Genomic DNA, 18,884 nt, shown 5'->3' on the forward strand with positions numbered 1-18,884 from the left:
GCCAATAGATGGTGCAGAAAGAGTACAAAGGACACGGTTGTTAAATCAAGAGATATGAGGAGACTGGGGACAGTGCTCAGAGAAGATGTGCTTGAAGAGATGCCCTCTGAGCTGAATCTTGTCCTAGAAACAGCTAACATTTAATTGAGCATCTATTTGTTGGAGGTGCCATGCTAGGCATTTTACATCCATGAGGTCGTTCAGGTTTTCTAGCAATCATGTGAAGAAGGTGCCATTCTTTCCATTTTATAGGGAAGGGCACTGAAATCTTGAGAGGCTAAATAGCTCGTCCAAGTTCTTGCAAGGAGCGAATAGTGAAGCCAGCAGCTGGGTCTACATCTGTGATTCCCGTGCCTGGGTTCCTAGCCCAGGTGACACAGATGCTCTAACAAAAAAAGACAAACAAAAAAAGACCCATGTGTCCACCCTTCCTCTGGCCTGTGCTGCCTCCATCCATCGGTCAGTGCCACAGTGGAAAGCTCTTCAAGGAAGTGACCCTGAAGGAAGGAGGTCTGTATCATACTTTCCTGGAGCATCACTTTACTCATTTATCCATTGGGATAATCATATCCATCTTTTATGATTTTCTGAGCATTCGATGAGAATTATATGAAACAAAAGTTCTTAAATTTTATTTCTCTGCAAAATGAACTGACATGAATGTTTAAAATGCCTTTTCCGAGGCCTATTCCCAGCAATGTTTATTCAGTAGGTTTAGGGCAGCGATCAAAAGTAACATTTTTAGCAAGCACCTGAAGACTCTGGACCTTGGGAAGTATCTATATAAGGTGATTAGCACAGTGTATAGCATTTAATGTCTCCTTCCGTATTCGTCTCTCCACTTCTAAGGTGGTGGGGGGACTGGTCAGTGACTAAAAGAGCTGTTCTTCTTAAGACCTAAACACAAGGCTTATCCTGACCCCTTCTTGATGGACTTTTCACAGCACATTTTTATTGCAGATACCTGGCGAGCCCTTCCTCTTGGTGTGTGGGGATCAGGACACAGTCCAAACAACCAGTATATATTGAGGCTCCCCTGTATTCTGTGCTGTATAAGCCACTATAAACCACCGACCCTTGTGCCCTAGGACCTCATACTTAACTTCCAGCTCTTCAAGCCCTTCCATTTAGGCCATCCTATTCCGTATTTAATTCATCCAATTATCCTGTAGATACTCAACAGCCATGGGATCCTGGGCATGTTCATTTCTGTGAGGCTCAGTTTATTCATCTGCATAATGGGGACGATCAGTCACTCTTACCTCAGTGGGTTGATGTGCAGATTAAATAAAATTAAATGAGCAATTAAATGAAAATTAAAATGAATATTAAAAATATTAAAATAAAATTAAATGAGCAACATACCTCATATGCTCAGTACAATATCTGGCATTATCTAAGAGCTCCGGAAATAGAAATCACGATCACCCAGCTCCATCATCATAGGAAGATCTAAATGCTGAAGGAATACAGAGGCAGGAGTGATCAAGTAAGGCTTTGCTGGAGACATAGGGCTTAGGTATGAAGTTGAAAGATAGGTGTCCCAGGCTAGGCAGAGAAGAGAAAAGAGGAAAAATCAATCTTGACGAGCTCAGCGGTGGTATGGGTGTGGCGATGCAGTGAGCTTGTAACCAAGGGCTGTTTGCCTCCTTTGAGGGCTCCTGGCTCCCCTGTGTGTTCTAATACAAGATTACCATCGGGCAAGAACTTTTCTTGATCAGAAGAATGAAATAACAAGTGGGAGTCAAATGTGTCTGCCAGAAAGCTTGCTTGTTTTCGCTCACTTTTGCTCTGAGCCCAGGATTCCGGGGAGAGATAATGACTAAAAGTCAGTCTAGACCTTCCAAAGAATTTAAAAAGCCCAAGATGTACTAGCAGCTTATGATTCCACATTCTGTGAAGTAAGGGAAGCAGAGGGACCCTTTGTCTGGGAGTCTTTTTTTATAACTATTCACAGCAGGTGAACTCAGGTCTCAGGAGCAACAATCAGCCTTTCCTGCTCCGGGCACAAGAGTTTGTTCTATTTGTATCTGCTTGTAAAGGGAAGCTGGTAAGAGACATTTGCTGGTTAGACTGTCTGTGGGGACGGTTCCACACGGCTTTTTCCGTGCCACCTATGAGTATTCTGTCCAACTCTCATGCCTTTTTTATCCAGTTTTATTCTTCTGGAATGTCATTTCCTCACCTCCTTCTTTAGACCGAGCCTTCATTCTTTTCTCCTATGACTGTCCTTTGCCCATCACCATTCTCAAGGCTCCCCCTTGAATCCACATAATCAACAAACATCTATCCAATCTAGCATTGGTGGTAAGAACTTGTGCTTGGTTTGCATCCCAGCGCTGACACTTCCTAGTTTTGTCAAGTTACGTGATCTAGGGAGTTACTTGGGCTCCTTGTTCCTTAGCTTCCTCCTTTGCCATTAATAACAGAACCTATGTATGAGGTTGTTGTGTGGTTTACATGAGCTAATCTTTGTAAACTATAAGAAAAAATTCCTGGCATTATATACTCAATATGTGTTAGCCATAATTATTTTCATCACTCTATTACCAGAAGCCTTGACACTGTTTTCTTGGTGTTTCTGGGGATACAGTGATGAAAATAATAACTAATAAATTGTAGGAATATATATATAACACCGGGTGCCTTCAAAGCACCCTTGCAAATTAATTCAACAGCAATAACCGATACTTACATTTGAATATAGATGGGCTACCATGGTGTGAATGGTTGAATTTGATAATAGTTTTTGCTTTTGGATAATTATTTGGTCCATTGGTCCTTAGCTCTGTGTGTGTGTGTGTGTGTGTGTGTGTGTGTGTGTGTGTGTGTGTGTTTATAAGGGCGCATGCACACGAGTTTGCTGGGGCAGAGTAGGATAGTTTTGAGCCTTTTCTACATGTGAAGCACTGTGTCAAGCACTATCTTATTTCCCCAAAGATTTTATTTTGAAATATCCAAACCTACAGAAAAGTTGAAAGAATAGTAAAATGAGCATCCATAGGCTTTTCACCTAAACTCTCCGAATATTAAAATTTTGCCCCATTTGCACACATTTGTGCTACTCTCATCTGCCCCCTTCCTGTCCTTCCTTCATCCTCATATAAAATGTTTTTTTTTTCTTTTTCTGAACTATTTGAAAGCAAGTTGTGGACATAGTGATAATTTAAACATGAAGACTTCACTTGCATCTCCCGACAATAGACACTATGCTATATAAGCACAAAAATAAAACCATAAGAAGAAAATAAACATCACTTCAATGAATGTTATCTGGTATATAATCCATCTTGTCCCTACAGTGTCTTGTATAGCAGTGTCTGTTTTTCTATTTTTATTTGGATCTCAAGCAATGTCCATAGGTGGGATTTAATCGTCCTGTCCCTTTAGTCTCTTTTAACTAGAAGGGCCCACCCCTAACCTATCTTGTTTTGTTTGCTTTTCATAACAGACATTAAGTTTTTGAAGAGTACAAGCCAGTTGTTAAGTAAAATGTTCCCAGGGGGAGCAGGGTGAGGGAGGGGTGGATTGGGAGTTTGGGATTAGCAGATGCAAACTAGTATATATAGACTGGCTAAACAACAAGGACCTACTGAATAGCACAGGGAGCTATATTCAATATCCTGTGATAAACCATAATGGAAAAGAATATGAAAAATAATATAAATATGTATATGATCACTTTGCTGTATAGCAGAAACTAACACGTCATTGTAAATCAAGTATAGGTCAATAAAAAATAAATTTAAGAAGTAAAATGTTCCACATTTTGTTTTTTTCCTGGTTATTTCTTCATTGTTAGAATACTTTGGCAGAAAGCCTCATGGGGGGTGTCTCCCATCAGAAGGCACATGATGTCAGTTTGTGCCATGACTGGCTTGCTCTGCTCCATCATTTGACTAAAGCAGCTCCACCAGATCTCTGCATTGTGAAGGTGATTTACAATCAGTTATCTGTGGAGCTCTATGCAGACATTATGTGAGTATCCTGTTCTCCCTCCATGTGTTAATGGTCCTGACCTGTGTAAGTCATGACACTGGAGTTTGTAATATGTTGTTTTTCTAATTATATTATCCCTTCTGCATTTATAGCTGTTTTTGTCTACAGAGCTTTTTATTTCTCACCTTGCCTCCATTTACCCTTGTATCAGTAGAGGCTCATAAATTATTTCGCTTTAAAACATTGTTACTATTACATTATATTTATTAGATGTTCAAATTGTCCCCAAATTAGCTAGTAATGGTTCCTTTAATTCTGTTCCTATGTCTTTCTTGCATGACCCCATTAATCTTGGAGCACTTCCACGCTTTCTAGCACAAGATGCTCCAAGACGTTACCTTGAACTTTCCCTGCCTAGACCCAGACTCAGCTATTTCCCCAAAGAAGCCTAGTTCCTTTTTGTAGCAAATGGTATTTGAAAGTTAAGATCTAGGTGTTAGGTTTGTTTATTGCTTCTCAGCCTTTTTTGTGGACAGAGTTAAAAAATGTGTGTGTGTATGTTTAAATTATGAGTTGATACATTTATCTTTAAGGCAAATCCAGCACCATTAGATCTTTTCTCATCATTCTATCTTCCATATATATTTCTCTTCTCTCACACTGAGAAATTACCCCAGCATCAATATATTTTCTAATTTATTCTATCCTGTAATATACACCAATAGTTTCAGAATCACATCAGCAATAGCACTACTAATAACAAGGTAAAGTTTAAGGTTTACTTGAATTTAAAATTTTGGATGTATAGCTAGACAGAATAGAGTATTAAAAAAGTTACTTGAATGATTTTTTTTCTCCCTTGTGTTTATTTTATCTAATATATAGACAGGGATTTTTGTATCTGCTTAATATTCAGTTTTAGGGTTTGCCTTTTTTCATCCTTTTGATTTAATTTTATGTTTTAAATATATAAAACATTTTAATGTTACAGAAGTCAAATATATTTACAATGGTTGACCAGGGATGTCTTGTTCTCACTTATATTGCTTTCACTCTGTTCTTACCCATCTCCTCTCGATAATCATTTAGTGTATCCTTCCTCTGTGTACCCCTTTTTCTCCTTTGTTCTTGCACAACATGTAGCGTAGTCTTTTGCACCTTAATTCCTGGAAATCATTCCATCTATCCTGGAAATCATTCTAGATTGGTTTAGAGAAATCTTATGTGGTCTTTATTATGACTACATAGTATTTCACTGTGTCAGTTAACTATACTGTGTCCAATCGAACATCTATTGATAGATACTTTACCTTTTTTCCAAAATTCTGCTACTTGTAATAGATATTCTGGGCTGCACAGCAGAATTTCAAGTATGCATTGAAACATCGTTTCCTATCATGTATCACTTTCCTGTTGATTTTAAGAGCTGTCACTGAAGCCAGTAAAAATCTTGGTAGTCTGTTGAAGGTTTAGTTCAGTGGTAAGTGAATGGCTACTGTGGGCCAGGTGCTAGGCATACAAAGACTTCACGAGACATTCTCTTCCCTTGTATAGCTTAGAGTTTAGCTGGGGGTCTGAGTAAACAAGTTGGAGTAATAGCGCTTGAGTGAGCCAAACACAGGATGCTGGAGGAGTTAGAAAAGACTTCCCACCGGAGATGATGCTGGCACTCTGACAATAAAATTGATAGTGTGATGAAGTCCAGAGCAGGGACATCAGCTGAAAGAAAGATAAATAATTCCATGTTCCTCTTTGAGCTTTCTTTTTGTCAGTCACCTCCAGAGCCAGAATCTAAGATCTGTGGAAGCAGAGTAAGTAGACTCTTCCATTTCAGAAGGCTTGTCTTCTTCTGTGACCTGGTGAGAGGTGACATAAGTGCTGGGTGACCCTTCTTAGGACCAAGGCAAGCACTTTGCAGTCAGCTCACTACTCTATGAGTTCCGTCTTGGCTACCTTAGCTCTTACTAAAGGAAGGATGGGGACTACTCTTTACTGTGTACTGGTCCAGGTACTGGGTTATATATATTGTCTTAGAGTCAATCTCATCTAATCCTCATGATAAAGTGTGAGGTAGAGATTATTTCTCATTCTCATTTTGAGAAAACAGAGGTTCAGAGAGGTTGGAGAGAATTCCAGCATCACTCTGCTAGTAACTGACAGATGGAGGGAGTGAATTCATGTCTGTGTCAGTGCCCAGAGTTTTCCTCAGAATGCACCAAAACAGTGCCTGCCACAAAGATGCTCCTAAAAGCCTCTAAAAATGTCTCATAGCAACAAAAGCCCCTCCCTCTTCCCATCAGGTGACTTGGATGTGCAGCCCCCCTTCCACCCCCCACCCCACCCCGCCCCGCCCTTCCCCTGCCTGGGAGGCGGGCACAGGCTCCCCTTGGCCACATATTTGCCGCTGCAAGCTTTCAGCTTCCATGGAGCTTCTTTCCCAGAACCAGCTGTGAACACCTTACGCTCAAGGGCCGGGGTGGCATTCAGCCTGGTACCCCCTCATCCCACAACCTACTCAGTTCCTAACATCGTGCTCTGCACACACTAGACTTTCCGTTAAGTTTTCCTTGAATAAACCAGCGAATCAGAAGCAAAGCACCATGCAATGCACATGAAATCTGTTCAAGACCACACATCACCCCCACCAAGATCATAAAACAGATTTCCCAGGTCTCTTTGATCATGCCACTAATTGTAAAGCAAGGGAAAAGAAAACCCCCCAAAAAGGTACATAAAAAGTAAAGGCTCGAGCGAAGTAGTAGAATAAATCACGGTCAAGTATTTTGTCTGGAAGTCGTCAGGTGTGTGGTCCAGGCGGGCTGGTGAAGGAGCAGCAGGGGCTGAAAGGGGCTCCCCGCAACCCCCTACCCCTCCAGCGCCCCGGGGGCTGCGGTTCCTGCTTCCAGCTAATGCAACGTGCACAGTGGCCCTACCAGGAGTCTTAAACCGGTAATGCTACCTTCCCCTAACAGCCGCAGAAGCCCAGACACTAAAAGCAGCCACGTCTGCAAGTGGTTTTAGCAGGCAAGGAGGATGCTCGCCTAGGCAGCTGGGCTGATCCACAAGGGAGGGGAAACAGCTCCTGCGGGAATTCTGAAGGCTTTTAAAGAAGTTGAAAACTGCTTTCCACCTCTTGTCTTCTTTCCCTTTAAAGGTTGAGGAGAAGGGGACACGGATCCCCTCAGCAGAGGTTCCCAGATCTGTTTCCCCGCAATGAAGTGATGCGTCTGCTCCTTCCGAATCACTTCCTCAAAAGGGCTTGCGGGGCTTCCCTGGTGGCGCAGTGGTTGAGAGTCCGCCTGCCGATGCAGGGGAGACGGGTTCGTGCCCCGGTCCGGGAAGATCCCACGTGCCCTGGAGCGGCTGGGCCCGTGAGCCACGGCCGCTGAGCCTGTGCATCCGGAGCCTGTGCTCCACAACGGGAGAGGCCACAACAGTGAGAGGTCCACATACCACAAAAAAAAAAAAAAAAAAAAAAAAAAAAAAGGCTTGCAGCAGTTCAACTCTGATTTCTAGTCGGGTACCCTGAGCCAGCCTCTGAGTTCAGCTCAGCGCTGTGCGTTTGATTAAGCACTCACAGCATCACTGCTCAGTGGAGTATCTCCAGTTTACAGAAGCGGAGACTGAGGCTCAGAGAGGTTCCTGGTCTCTGCTGGGGTCAGGAATGTGGTCAGTGGCAGAGCTGGCAGCCCAGATCCATTGATCCCAAAGCCCTTGCTTCCTTCCATCGCATCTGCCTCTACTGGCTATGGAAGCCCTTTCTAAGCCGATATTTACTCAGCGGCCATTGCCGAAGATTTAAATGGGGAGATGAGGGACAAACATATGAATAGTTAAATAACTCTCAATGCAAAATGACAAGAGATGGCATGGATGGTAAATGAGTGGCAGAGACAGTGCTTTGAGGATTATTTAAGCTGTCTTTACCCTTGGCATAGAAAATTCACTTTGTCAACATAGATAACTATACAAGAAGTGACCCCAGGGACCTTTCTGTAGACTTGCTTTATTACAATAGGAGTATAAGTGAGTTGGCACACTTTTCAAAGGAGTGTAAGCAGCTCCCCACAGTGATTTAAGTTCAATTAAACTGTGTATTGACAATCTGTAGACTTCCTTCCAAGCATTGTGAGAGAAAAATTGAAGGTTTCTTTTCTGCCTCTGCAAAGTGACAGATATGTGTATAGAATGAGGTTTTATTAATCAGTTATCTCTTGTCTCTCTCTCTCTCTTTTTCCACTCTCCTCCTGTTTGTTCTTTCTTCTGAGTGGTGATCTCCATGGTAACAGATAGAACAGCTTATAGCATCTGTAATGACTCTTATTAATAATAATAATGATCATCACAATGATAATACCGATCGGATAGAACGAGAGCCAAAATAAGAGAGTTAAATGGTGTCTCTGTATGTAAACAATTTACAGTTTCTGAAATGAGAGCGAGAGGGACCAGGCGGATCAACTAGAGCTCCAGGACGAAGGTTCCTAGAGGGCTTTCCTGGAGTGACAACGGGGAAAGATTTCACAGCAGGGATAAGGAAATAGAATATTCTGGAATATCCTGCCATTACTACTCTGATGACTCTTTGTGAAACCTCTTTTGCTTTTCTCTTGATGATGTTGTTGACTGCGTGTATTTTGATCATATCACTTGAAAGTTCTTTTACATGTGAACCGTTACATAATACATGCTGGTGATTAGCCTCCTCTTGATGAAGATCTCCTGAAGTCTTACATGGCGTTCAATGCTAGCCAAGGTGCTGATGGTCTAAGGATGAATGACGTCTGTTGACCAGTCCATTCTCAAGGAAAACAGTGTATAGTCTATCGCCAGCCCCAACCCTGCCACCAACAGAACTCTGGGCATCCCCACTTACTTGTAACCTCAAGAGTACTTACAACAGCATGAGACATCTGTCATTCTCATGCATACCACGTTTTCCCCCAAATGATGGTAAACTTTTGAAGAAGTTAGGCAGTGCACTATCCTCCTGTGTATGTACCCTGGGGGCTATCACACAGTATACATAGAATGAGTGATACATTTCACATCCTGGGAGATCTCAGCTTTGTAAGGAGATAGACTTGAAAGCTAAATTCACAAAGCAACACGGGAAATGCTTTACTAGTCTTCATAACAACCCATTGTCATATCTTTGAAATGAAGCCTTGGACCTTTATAACACATGCTATTTGATGGCCTATGGCCTGTAATTCCTTTATGCTTAAAGGTCGCATGATGCCTTGTGTGGATTTGGGTTATGGCATCATTTATGCTCAGGCAAGTGCATTGGGCTGAATGCTGCTTTTAAAAAGCAAATATTTTATTTTTTAATGAGATATAATTGGCATACAACTTTCTGTAAGTTTAAGATGTACAATGTGTTGATTTGATACATTTATATATTACAATATGATTATCGTGGTAGCATTAGCTAACACCTCTATATGTCACATAATTATCTTTTATTTTTTTCTGGTGGGAACCATTAAGATCTAGTCTCTTAGCAACTTTGAAGTTTATAATACAGTGCTGTTGACTATAATCATTATGCTGTGCATTCGATATCTAGAACTTATTTATTTGCTAATCACAAGTTTGTACCCTTAATTAACATCTCTCCATTTTTCCAAAGCTATAGTAAGTAAAACAGTATGGTATTGGCACAAAAATAGCCACATATACCAGTAGAACGGAACAGAGAGCCCAGAAATAAACCCTCATATAAACGATCAATTGATATTTGACAAGGGAGCCAAATATACTCAATGGGTAAAGGACAGTCTCTTCAATAAGTAGTGTTGGGAAAATGAAAAAGCCCATGCAGAATGAAATTGGACCCCTATCTTATACCACTCAAAAATTAACTTGAAAAGGATTAAAGGCTTCAACAGAAGACCTAATAGCATAAACACCTAGAAGAAAACATAAGGAAGAAGTCCCTTTGACACTGGTCTTGGCAAAGATTTTTTGACTATGACAGCAAAAGCCCAAGCAACAAAAGAAAAAAATCAGCAAGTGAGACTACATCAGACTAAAAAGCTTCTGCACAGGAAAAGAAATAGTCAACAAAATTAAAAAGCAATCTAGGGAATGAGAGAAACTATTTGCAAACCATCTATTTGATTAAAAAAAAAACAAATATTTTAAATACATAGTAACTAATTTTAGAATAACTAAGATCCTTAGTGAATTGAATAGGTTTCTGCCAGTTCAAAAACTCTTCAAATGCAGTCCTCTCTTAAGCAGAGAATTTGTCTTGGGTAACTCGGTACATGTATTCCTTTAAGCAAGTTAGAAAGATGGGGCTCTGTTTTTCATCATGGGACTGAATACAGTAGAAGAAAGAATAGCAAATGAACTGGGTAGCAAACCGTGGTATCAAGGGCAATGATTTTCTAGGTTTCTGGGTCTATGAGGACTAAACGACAAATTCTGTTTTAGACATCTGCAGAAATGCAAGGGATGAAAATAAATATAGAGACACATGAGGCTATTTCAGAGTGAAAAGATAATTGGACAAGATGATAATCATTTATCATATACAGCGGCGGCTATATTACAAGAAACTGCAGTCCAGACCTCTAGCTAACCTCATTTGCCAGATGAGTCTCCCACCCCCAACCCTCTAAGGAATGAAGTCCCCTTCCTCATTTTAATGTCATTGAAAAATTCGAACATAAAGATTCTTTACTCTTTTGCATGCCAGACAACAAGTTATGGGTCCATGTAAAGCAAGATTCCGAATCAGTATAATATCATCACTGATGGAAAGATTAATATAAATATCCCATTTACCAATGAGGAAACTTCAGAGATGTATATAACTTGTCCAAAGTCTTACTGCTGGAGCAGAACATAGATGCCCATCATATGGGCTAGTTTCTAAATCCAGAAGTCTCATGGTACCTTGAGCCCTAGATGCATCTCTAGAGACTAGAACTTAGGGTGGATGTCCTGTGGTGGAGGGCAGGTACTGGAGGCAGGTCAGCCAAGGTGGGTGTATGGAGCCTGGAGGACTTTATGATGCTCTGCCAATCATAGCATTTAGACGATTTACTCCGCAGTCTCTGCATGAAAATGGACCGACTTGAGTTACAGGGAAACCTCTGCTGGTTTCCTTGTGTGGGACTCCAAGTTCACAGAACTGCCAGAGGGAAGCATTTCCTGTTCTGGGTCTTTTGAATGTGTTTTCCCCATGGGTCTGCAGAGAGAAGGCAAGGCTCACAGTGCCTCCCCTTTGCCCCCTTTAGGTGTTTGTGGGTCTTACTCTCTGGTCAGGGAAAGAACCGTGTTAATACAAGCGACCATGAGAGCTCTAAGAGACCAGTCAAGACTTCTTCTTTTTGATGCTGTTGTTAATATCAGCATCTGATATCTGTGAGCTCCTTGAGTTGGAGATGTTATATACCTTTATCTAAGAGGTACACACAGACTTCTGTTGAATGTCATTATTTAGTTAATAAAGGAGCTTCTCACACTAATCCCCTCACTTAAATCTTTACAACCACCTTCTACAGTTGGCATCATTGCTGTTTTTTTTTAAGTATTACTGATGAGGAAACTGAACTTTAGAGAAGTAATCATTTGACCAAGGATGCTTAACCAGGAAGTGTAGAGCTGGCACACAAATCCAGATCTTCTGGCTCCAGAATCCAAGCTGTGTCCACTAATCTCCACTGTGCACTGACCAAATGTACCATCTTGAACATTTAGCTCATGGGTCCAATTTTATTTAAAGTATATATAGGTCCATGAATGGATCGCCCTCCATGCACCTAAAAGACTATCCAAAATGAATCTTACTTGTTTGAAAATCCTTCACCTAGACCTTCCCTAGCTAAGACCACCTCACCTGTCCCCATCCAATTCCAAGCGTCAGGAACATCAACCATCAAAGCTGCCTCTCCTGAGTGGCACTGACCCCTGGCCTTTCATGTTTTGTCAGGGTTCAGGGCTTAATCTGCATTGCTACCCAGGAAGTGGGGGAAAAAATAGAACGTGAGAAAAAATAATATCCAATTGTCTCCTTGTTTTTAGCCTTTATGTTACTCTCTCCCAGGAGGAAAATACTGAGAGGACAAAGGGCATCTTTGAAATGAAAGACAGCTAACGGACCCTAGGTTTCGAGTAATCGTCTCTCTTCCTGTCGCTCAGACTGTGCTTGTGATGTCTGTTAAGTGAACTGTGGGGACCCTTTGGAGATCTTAGTAGTTCCTTTGCATCTTCTGTATATTGCATGTATCAAAAAGGACCAAGAGTTGAACTATTAAAACCAGTTCACTGTCAGGGCCAGAACGTGGGGTTTGCAATATTTGTGGCTTTAAGATAAAATACTGTCTCTCTGACGTGGCTTCATTTTCCATCTTGCCAAAGATAGAATATGGTTTTGGAAAAATGAGCTAAAGAGTGAACGAATAAGAAAATTGATAATGAATGTATGATCAATGGATGTATATAGATATGAAAAATCAGTGTACATTTGGAAGGAAATCCACATTTATATGATTTAATGATGCTATGTGGACCACTTTGGGAATCAGAAAGATTGGATGAATTGAGACTGGGGACAAGTTTACTTTATCTCCCCTTCTTACATTTATATCTATATTTATATCCAGTATCTATATTTATACTGTTATCTATGATTATTATCAGTACTGGAGACGATGTACATAAAATTTCCTAGTATGAAACAGTAGTATACCATCTATTATTAGAAATTAGATTTCCATTTCTTCTGAGCACCGTGGACATTTCAAAATCAGCAGTTTTTATTTCTCCCTCTACAGTATTGCATGATTGAGCAATTACTTTCTTTGGTTATTTTATTGACATTTGTCTATATTGGCACCGACATTTTTGGAGTTTCCAGTTAATTATTTATGTAACATTATTATTTTTACCAATATGAATCATGTTTTATTTTTGCTTTCAAAGTCAAAATCCAAAAACCTTCATTCTGATTTTTTTATAGACTTTATGGAAAATGTAATTTTGTCTCGATTAAACATTGGAGACATGTGGGTTATCAGGGGGCTGGTTTTAGGAAATAGTGTTAAGATGAATCAGAATGTTTGAGCAGAGTTCAATTTTATGCTGCAAGAAACATTTCCATTTTTAGGAATTGGGAAAATACTTTAGAGAGAATTGAGAGCAAACTTTCTCTTCCTCCTCTTTCTAACATATTAAAACTGAAGTACAGGGCGATGAAATTATTTATCCCAAGTCATATACAGAGTTAGGGTAGAGAACATATTAATACTGGGGATCCTGGTTGCCAGTTTTTTTCTGCTTCTTCTTCTCCTTCTCCTTCTTCTCCTTCTCATGGCCAACAGCCACGATCCTGCTTCTAAGTAGTACTAGTTAGAAATAGTGGTTACGGGCAGTATATGTGCTCACCATTCTTGTCTAACAGATATGCCTTGGGTCCTTCCTCTACTTCCTAGACCTTGGTTTCCTCATTTGTAAAACTAAGTGGGTGAGAGAGGAAGGAAACCATGTGACTTCTGGGCAAGGTTCTTTTTCAGCTCTGCACATCTATGAAGAGTGATGACGTTATTATGTGGGCAAGATTCTCAGATGACAGAAGCTTCTCAAGTCTTCCTATTTCCTCTTTCTCTTTATCCGTAAGCATGTTCAGAATTCAATTCTATGTCCAATTGCCGTAAATGTTTCAGTCTATTATTCCAGAATGTCTGATCGTGCCTTGTGACTTCTTTTTTTTAAACTGATGATTAAACTGAGCCCCAGAAAAGTGAAGTGACTTGTCCAAGCTTGCTGTTAGTAGAATAGGTTTCAAGTCAGATCTCTCAGGCTCTAAAACTGAAATTCATCTCCTTTCTTTGCCTTCCATTCTTACCTGTAATAGGTAAAATATGTTCTCCATCCCTGACCCACAGGGCCTCATCTCTGCATGTTGTTTTAATGTAAACCTGTTAAAATATTTTTGGCAAGTAGAAGTAGCATGGCGAATAAATATTAACGAACTGCAGTTAAGTGCCTTGCATGTTCAGTGTCTATTACACAATCTCATCCTTGTTATGACGTGTATTTCACAGATACTTTCTGTGTATAGGTCTTATTTTCAACGTGGTACTTATGATTCTCTGAGACAATGATCTATGCTAGTTTTTCTCTTGTGAGGAAGTGTGTGTGTCAATATCTGGATGTAGGGGCGTTGGAGTCAGACATCCTGGGTTCCAATTCTTGCTTAGACATTAACTATGTAATCTTAGGAAAACTGCTTAATTTTCCTTATTCACTTTTCCCTCAGTTTTGATGTGGCAGGATCGACTCCCTTCTGATTTAGACAATGTCAATTTTATTTTATTTATTTATGTAGTTAATATTATGAACATTTAACATTTAATTTTTGTTCATTTAATTACCAACATTTTGCGCATTCGACAGCTTGTCAGTGATCTATGTTTTTGTGTGTAGGTGATCGCCAGGATAATTACCTTCAAGGATATTTAGTTATATTCTACTTCTGGTCACAGAGTATCTAGTTTCTCAACTTCTAAGTTCTTCCCCATCCAAATTGTCCTTTCCCACAACAGATGAATTCATTTCCTTTTATTCTTGTTCTACCTGTTGTCTACCTATTTGTGTTTCTTTCTGTTCTAGTTCCATGGCTTTGCATAGATCGTGTCCATTTTAAATGAGATAATGAACATTAAATGCTTAGCCTAGAGACTGTGGAGTACAGACTTCACAAATTTAGCTCTTAAAATAATTAACCCTCACACTAACTCTGGGTAGAACTCTGGGAGAAACAAAAATTCTCCGGCCAAATTCTTTGCATGAGTAGAGTGCTTGAGTGGCCGTTAGTTGATGCACGTCCAGCCACCATCCATCACACTGCAAGCATGATTGTCTTTTTTCTTTCCAGCCTTTTGGAGGTCTATAAGCATGATCCTCTTTTGACCTTCCTTGGTTGTGTTTTCTGGGCAGAGGACAAGATCTGGACATTGGTGCAGCACAACAACACGGAGCTGACCCATGTGCGAGGTGCCAACGCTGAGAAGCCCTACTCCATGACCTTGGACTACGGAGGCAGCTTGGAGCAGCTGGAGGCCGTGATTGACGGCTCGGAGCACTGTGAACAAGAGGTGGCCTACCACTGCAAGAGGTCCCGCCTGCTCAACACGCCAGGTAAGAACTACTCCTGCCCAGGCCCCTTTGCGAAGGCCATGCAGGATGACTGCATTGTGGCAGTTGGGCCCTGAAACCCTGGAATACGTAGGAGAGGGGGGGTTTGCCAAAAATGGGGCTGCAACTACAACGGTTCCCTATACAATGAGAGAAATGCCACCAGGAGAGACTCCTGATGGACTCGTCCTTGCTCTGATACCCAGGGTGTGACCTCGAGGGCGTTCTGTAACCTCTCAAGATTTTCTCTCCATCTTCAAAAAAGGGGCAGTGACAACACCCATCTTGCAATTGTGGTGAGAATGGAAAGTTTCTTGAGATCAGTGGCACTCGAAGAGAGCATTTGAGTTAGACGTAGGAAGTGTGAAAGCGGAAATGGTATTTCTGGCAGACGAGAAAGCACCAAAGATCTCAGCACACTCACCAAAGAGCAATGAGTTGTGTCTGGGGCAAAGGAAACATAGTGGAGCAGTATTAGGCAAGGAGGTCAACAGGGAAAGCGGCCACATCCTGTGTGTTTGCAGTACTCACGTTACCTGAAAAGTGCAGGCCTTAATGGAAATGACTCTTCTTTTAAAATAAAGTTTACTTTTAGGAAAAATTATATTAACTGTATTTATATATTTTTTTGTTCTCTTACGGTTAGTTTTTAGCGTGAATGGCTGATAAAGGGTTGCAAAAAAACCTTGTAGGATTGCTTGCCAAAACCCGAAAGGGTTTGCACAACGTCAGGAGGGCTTTGTCAAAGTTAATGCGTGCCCTGGGAGTCAGTCATTTCTGTGCATATCAGTTCATCATTCATGGCAGAAAAAAGGGGAGAAAAAATGGCCGAGTAGCACAAGGATGTGGAATATCCAAGAAAGGGTGTCAGAATCTTTAGCCTCAAGGAACTTATGATCCTTGAAAGTGAGGAATTTTGAAAGGATTGAGGAAATTAGACAATGAAATGTCAAACAAGCAGAAGTGCTAGAAACCTAACTAAATACAACCCACCCACTGCCTCACTGATCTAGAATCCTTAGGGAAGAATTGTCCCACATAAGTGAATTTTCCAGATAACTGTCACTTACCCCTTTAAGCACCGAAAATGTTTTTAAAGAATTTTTAACTATTTGAAATGAAAATCTTTCTCAACTGGATCACATGCTTCCTTGCCTTCTTAAACAGAGAATTCTGAACATGAAATGTCACCTTTTCTTGATGACTCAGGATCATCATTGTGAAAATCAGTGACTGTACTGTCCTTGGACTCAGCAATGCTTGCAGGGCTGATTCAGAGGCCCTGCTTGGGGTCCCTTTTACCAGTATCCTCAGAGAGTCAATGTTTGTGTGTGTTCAGATTTCGCTCTCTCCTGGCTGTCAAGCCTGCACGTGTGACTCAGCACTCTTTGCAGAGAGTCTGTGTCCACAAAACCATCCTAACCTCTTATGATTGTGTTGCTTCTAGTTTCCTAACGTTTGACTTGGTGGAACTTTGGGAAAAATGGGATTATGTTCATTCTGACCATGGGATTTCCTTTAGTATATACATCCTGTGATATCAGTTTGGCTTTACTGTTGCCTTTGTATGATTTTTTTTTTATCTTTATTGGAGGATAATAGCTTTACAGTGTTGTGTTAGTTTCTGCTGCATAACAAAGTGAATCAGCTATATGTATACATGTAACCCCATGTCCCCTCCCTCTTGAGTCTCCTTCCCACCCTCCCTATCCCACCCCTCTAGGTGGTCACAAAGCACCGAGCTGATCTCCCTGTGCGATGCAGCTGCTCCCCACTAGCTGTCTATTTTATATTTGGTAGTGTATATATGTCCATGCCACTCTCTCACTTCGTCCCAGCTTACCCTTCCCCCTCCCCATGTCCTCAAGTCCATTCACTACAACTGCATCTTTATTCCTGTCCTACCCCTAGGTTCATTAGAACCTTTTTATTTTTTAGATTCCATATATATGTGTTAGCATACAGTATTTCTTTTCCTCTTTCTGACCTCAGTCTGTATAATAGACTCTAGGTCCATCCACCTCACTACAAATAACTCAATTTCGTTTCTTTTTATGGCTGAGTAATATTCCATTGTATATATGTGCCACACCTTCTTTATCCATTCATCTGTTGATGGACACTTAGGTTGCTTCCATGTCCTGGCCATTGTAAATAGTGCTGCAATGAACATTGTGGTACATGACTCTTTTTGAATTATGGTTTTCTCAGGGTATATGCCCAGTAGTGGGATTGCTGGGTCATATGGTAGTTCTATTTTTAGTTTTTTGAGGGAACCTCCATACTGTTCCCCATAGTGGCTGTATCAATTTACATTCCCGCCAACAGTGCAAGAGGGTTCCCTTTTCTCCACACCCTCTCCAGCATTTATCGTTTGTAGATTTTTTGATGATGGTCATTCTGACTGGTGTGAGGTGATAACTCATTGTAGTGTTGATTTGCATTTCTCTAATGATTAGTGATGTTAAGCATCCTTTCATGTGTTTGTTGGCAATATGTATGTCTTCTTTGGAGAAACGTCTGTTTAGGTCTTCTGCCCATTTTTGGATTGGGTTGTTTGTCTTTTTGATATTTAGCTGCATGAGCTGCTTGTATATTTTGGAGATTAATCCATTGTCAGTTGCTTCATTTACAAATATTTTCTCCCATTCTGAGGGTTGTCTTTTCGCCTTGTTTATAGTTTCCTTTGCCGTGCAAAAACTTTTAAGTTTCATTAGGTCCCATTTGTTTATTTTTGTTTTTATTTCCATTTCTCTAGGAGGTGGGTCAAAAAGGATCTTGCTGTGATTTATGTCATAGAGTGTTTTGCCTATGTTTTCTTCTAAGAGTTTGATAGTGTCTTGCCTTACATTTAGGTCTTTAATCCATTTTGAGTTATTTTTGTGTATGGTGTTAGGGAGTGTTCTAATTTCATTCTTTTACATGTAGCTGTCCAGTTTTCCCAGCACCACTTATTGAAGAGGCTGTCTTTTCTCCATTGTATATTCTTGCCCCCTTTATCGAAGATAAAGTGGCCATATGTGCATGGGTTTATCTCTGGGCTTTCTATTCTGTTCCATTGATCTATATTTCTGTTTTTGTGCCAGTACCATACTGTCTTGATTGCTGTAGCTTTGTAGTATAGCCTGAAGTGAGGGAGCCTGTTTCCTCCAGCTCCATTTTTCTTTCTCAAGATTGTTTTGGCTATTCGGGGTCTTTTGTGTTTCCATGCAAATTGTGAAATTTTTTGTTCTACTTCTGTGAAAAATGCCATTGGTAGTATGATAGGGATTGCACTGAATCTGTAGATTGCTTTGGGTAGTATAGTCATTTTCACAATGTTGATTCTTCCAATCCAAGAACATGGTATATCTCTCCATCTGTTGTGTCGTCTTTAATTTCTTTCATCAGTGTCTTATAGTTTTCTGCATACATGTCTTTTGTCTCCTGAGGTAGGTTTATTCCTAGATATTTTATTATTTTTGTTGCAGTGGTAAATGGGAGTGTTTCCTTAATTTCTCTCTCAGATTTTTCATCATTAGTGTATAGGAATGCAAGAGATTTCTGTGCATTAATTTTGTATCCTGCTACTTAACCAAATTCATTGATTAGTTCTAGTAGTTTTCTGGTAGCATCTTTAGGATTCTCTATGTATAGTATCATGTCATCTGCAAACAGTGACAGTGTTACTTCTTCTTTCCAATTTGGATTCCTTTTATTTCTTTTTCTTCTCTGATTGCTGTGGCTAAAACTTCCAAAACTATGTTGAATAAACCATTAGCCAAACTCATCAAGAAAAAAAGGGAGAATAC

General features: G+C 40.5%; 1 protein-coding gene across 3 annotated transcripts in view; it reads left to right on the top strand.

Annotated features, from left to right (window-relative positions):
• Positions 1-18,884, top strand: part of CNTNAP5 (contactin associated protein family member 5) — an 866,498-nt gene that overhangs the window by 608,627 nt on the left and 238,987 nt on the right. For 2 of the 3 annotated variants that reach the window (XM_060016951.1, XM_060016952.1), the window contains exon 13: positions 14,896-15,096. In XM_060016951.1, the coding sequence (XP_059872934.1) occupies positions 14,896-15,096 (201 nt within the window). Of the gene's footprint in view, positions 1-7,830; positions 7,836-14,895; positions 15,097-18,884 lie in introns of all 3 variants that reach the window. The other variant, XM_060016953.1, reaches the window with a different exon arrangement.

Source organism: Delphinus delphis, chromosome 7 (assembly GCF_949987515.2).
Source record: "Delphinus delphis chromosome 7, mDelDel1.2, whole genome shotgun sequence".
Taxonomy (NCBI): Eukaryota; Metazoa; Chordata; class Mammalia; order Artiodactyla; family Delphinidae; genus Delphinus; species Delphinus delphis.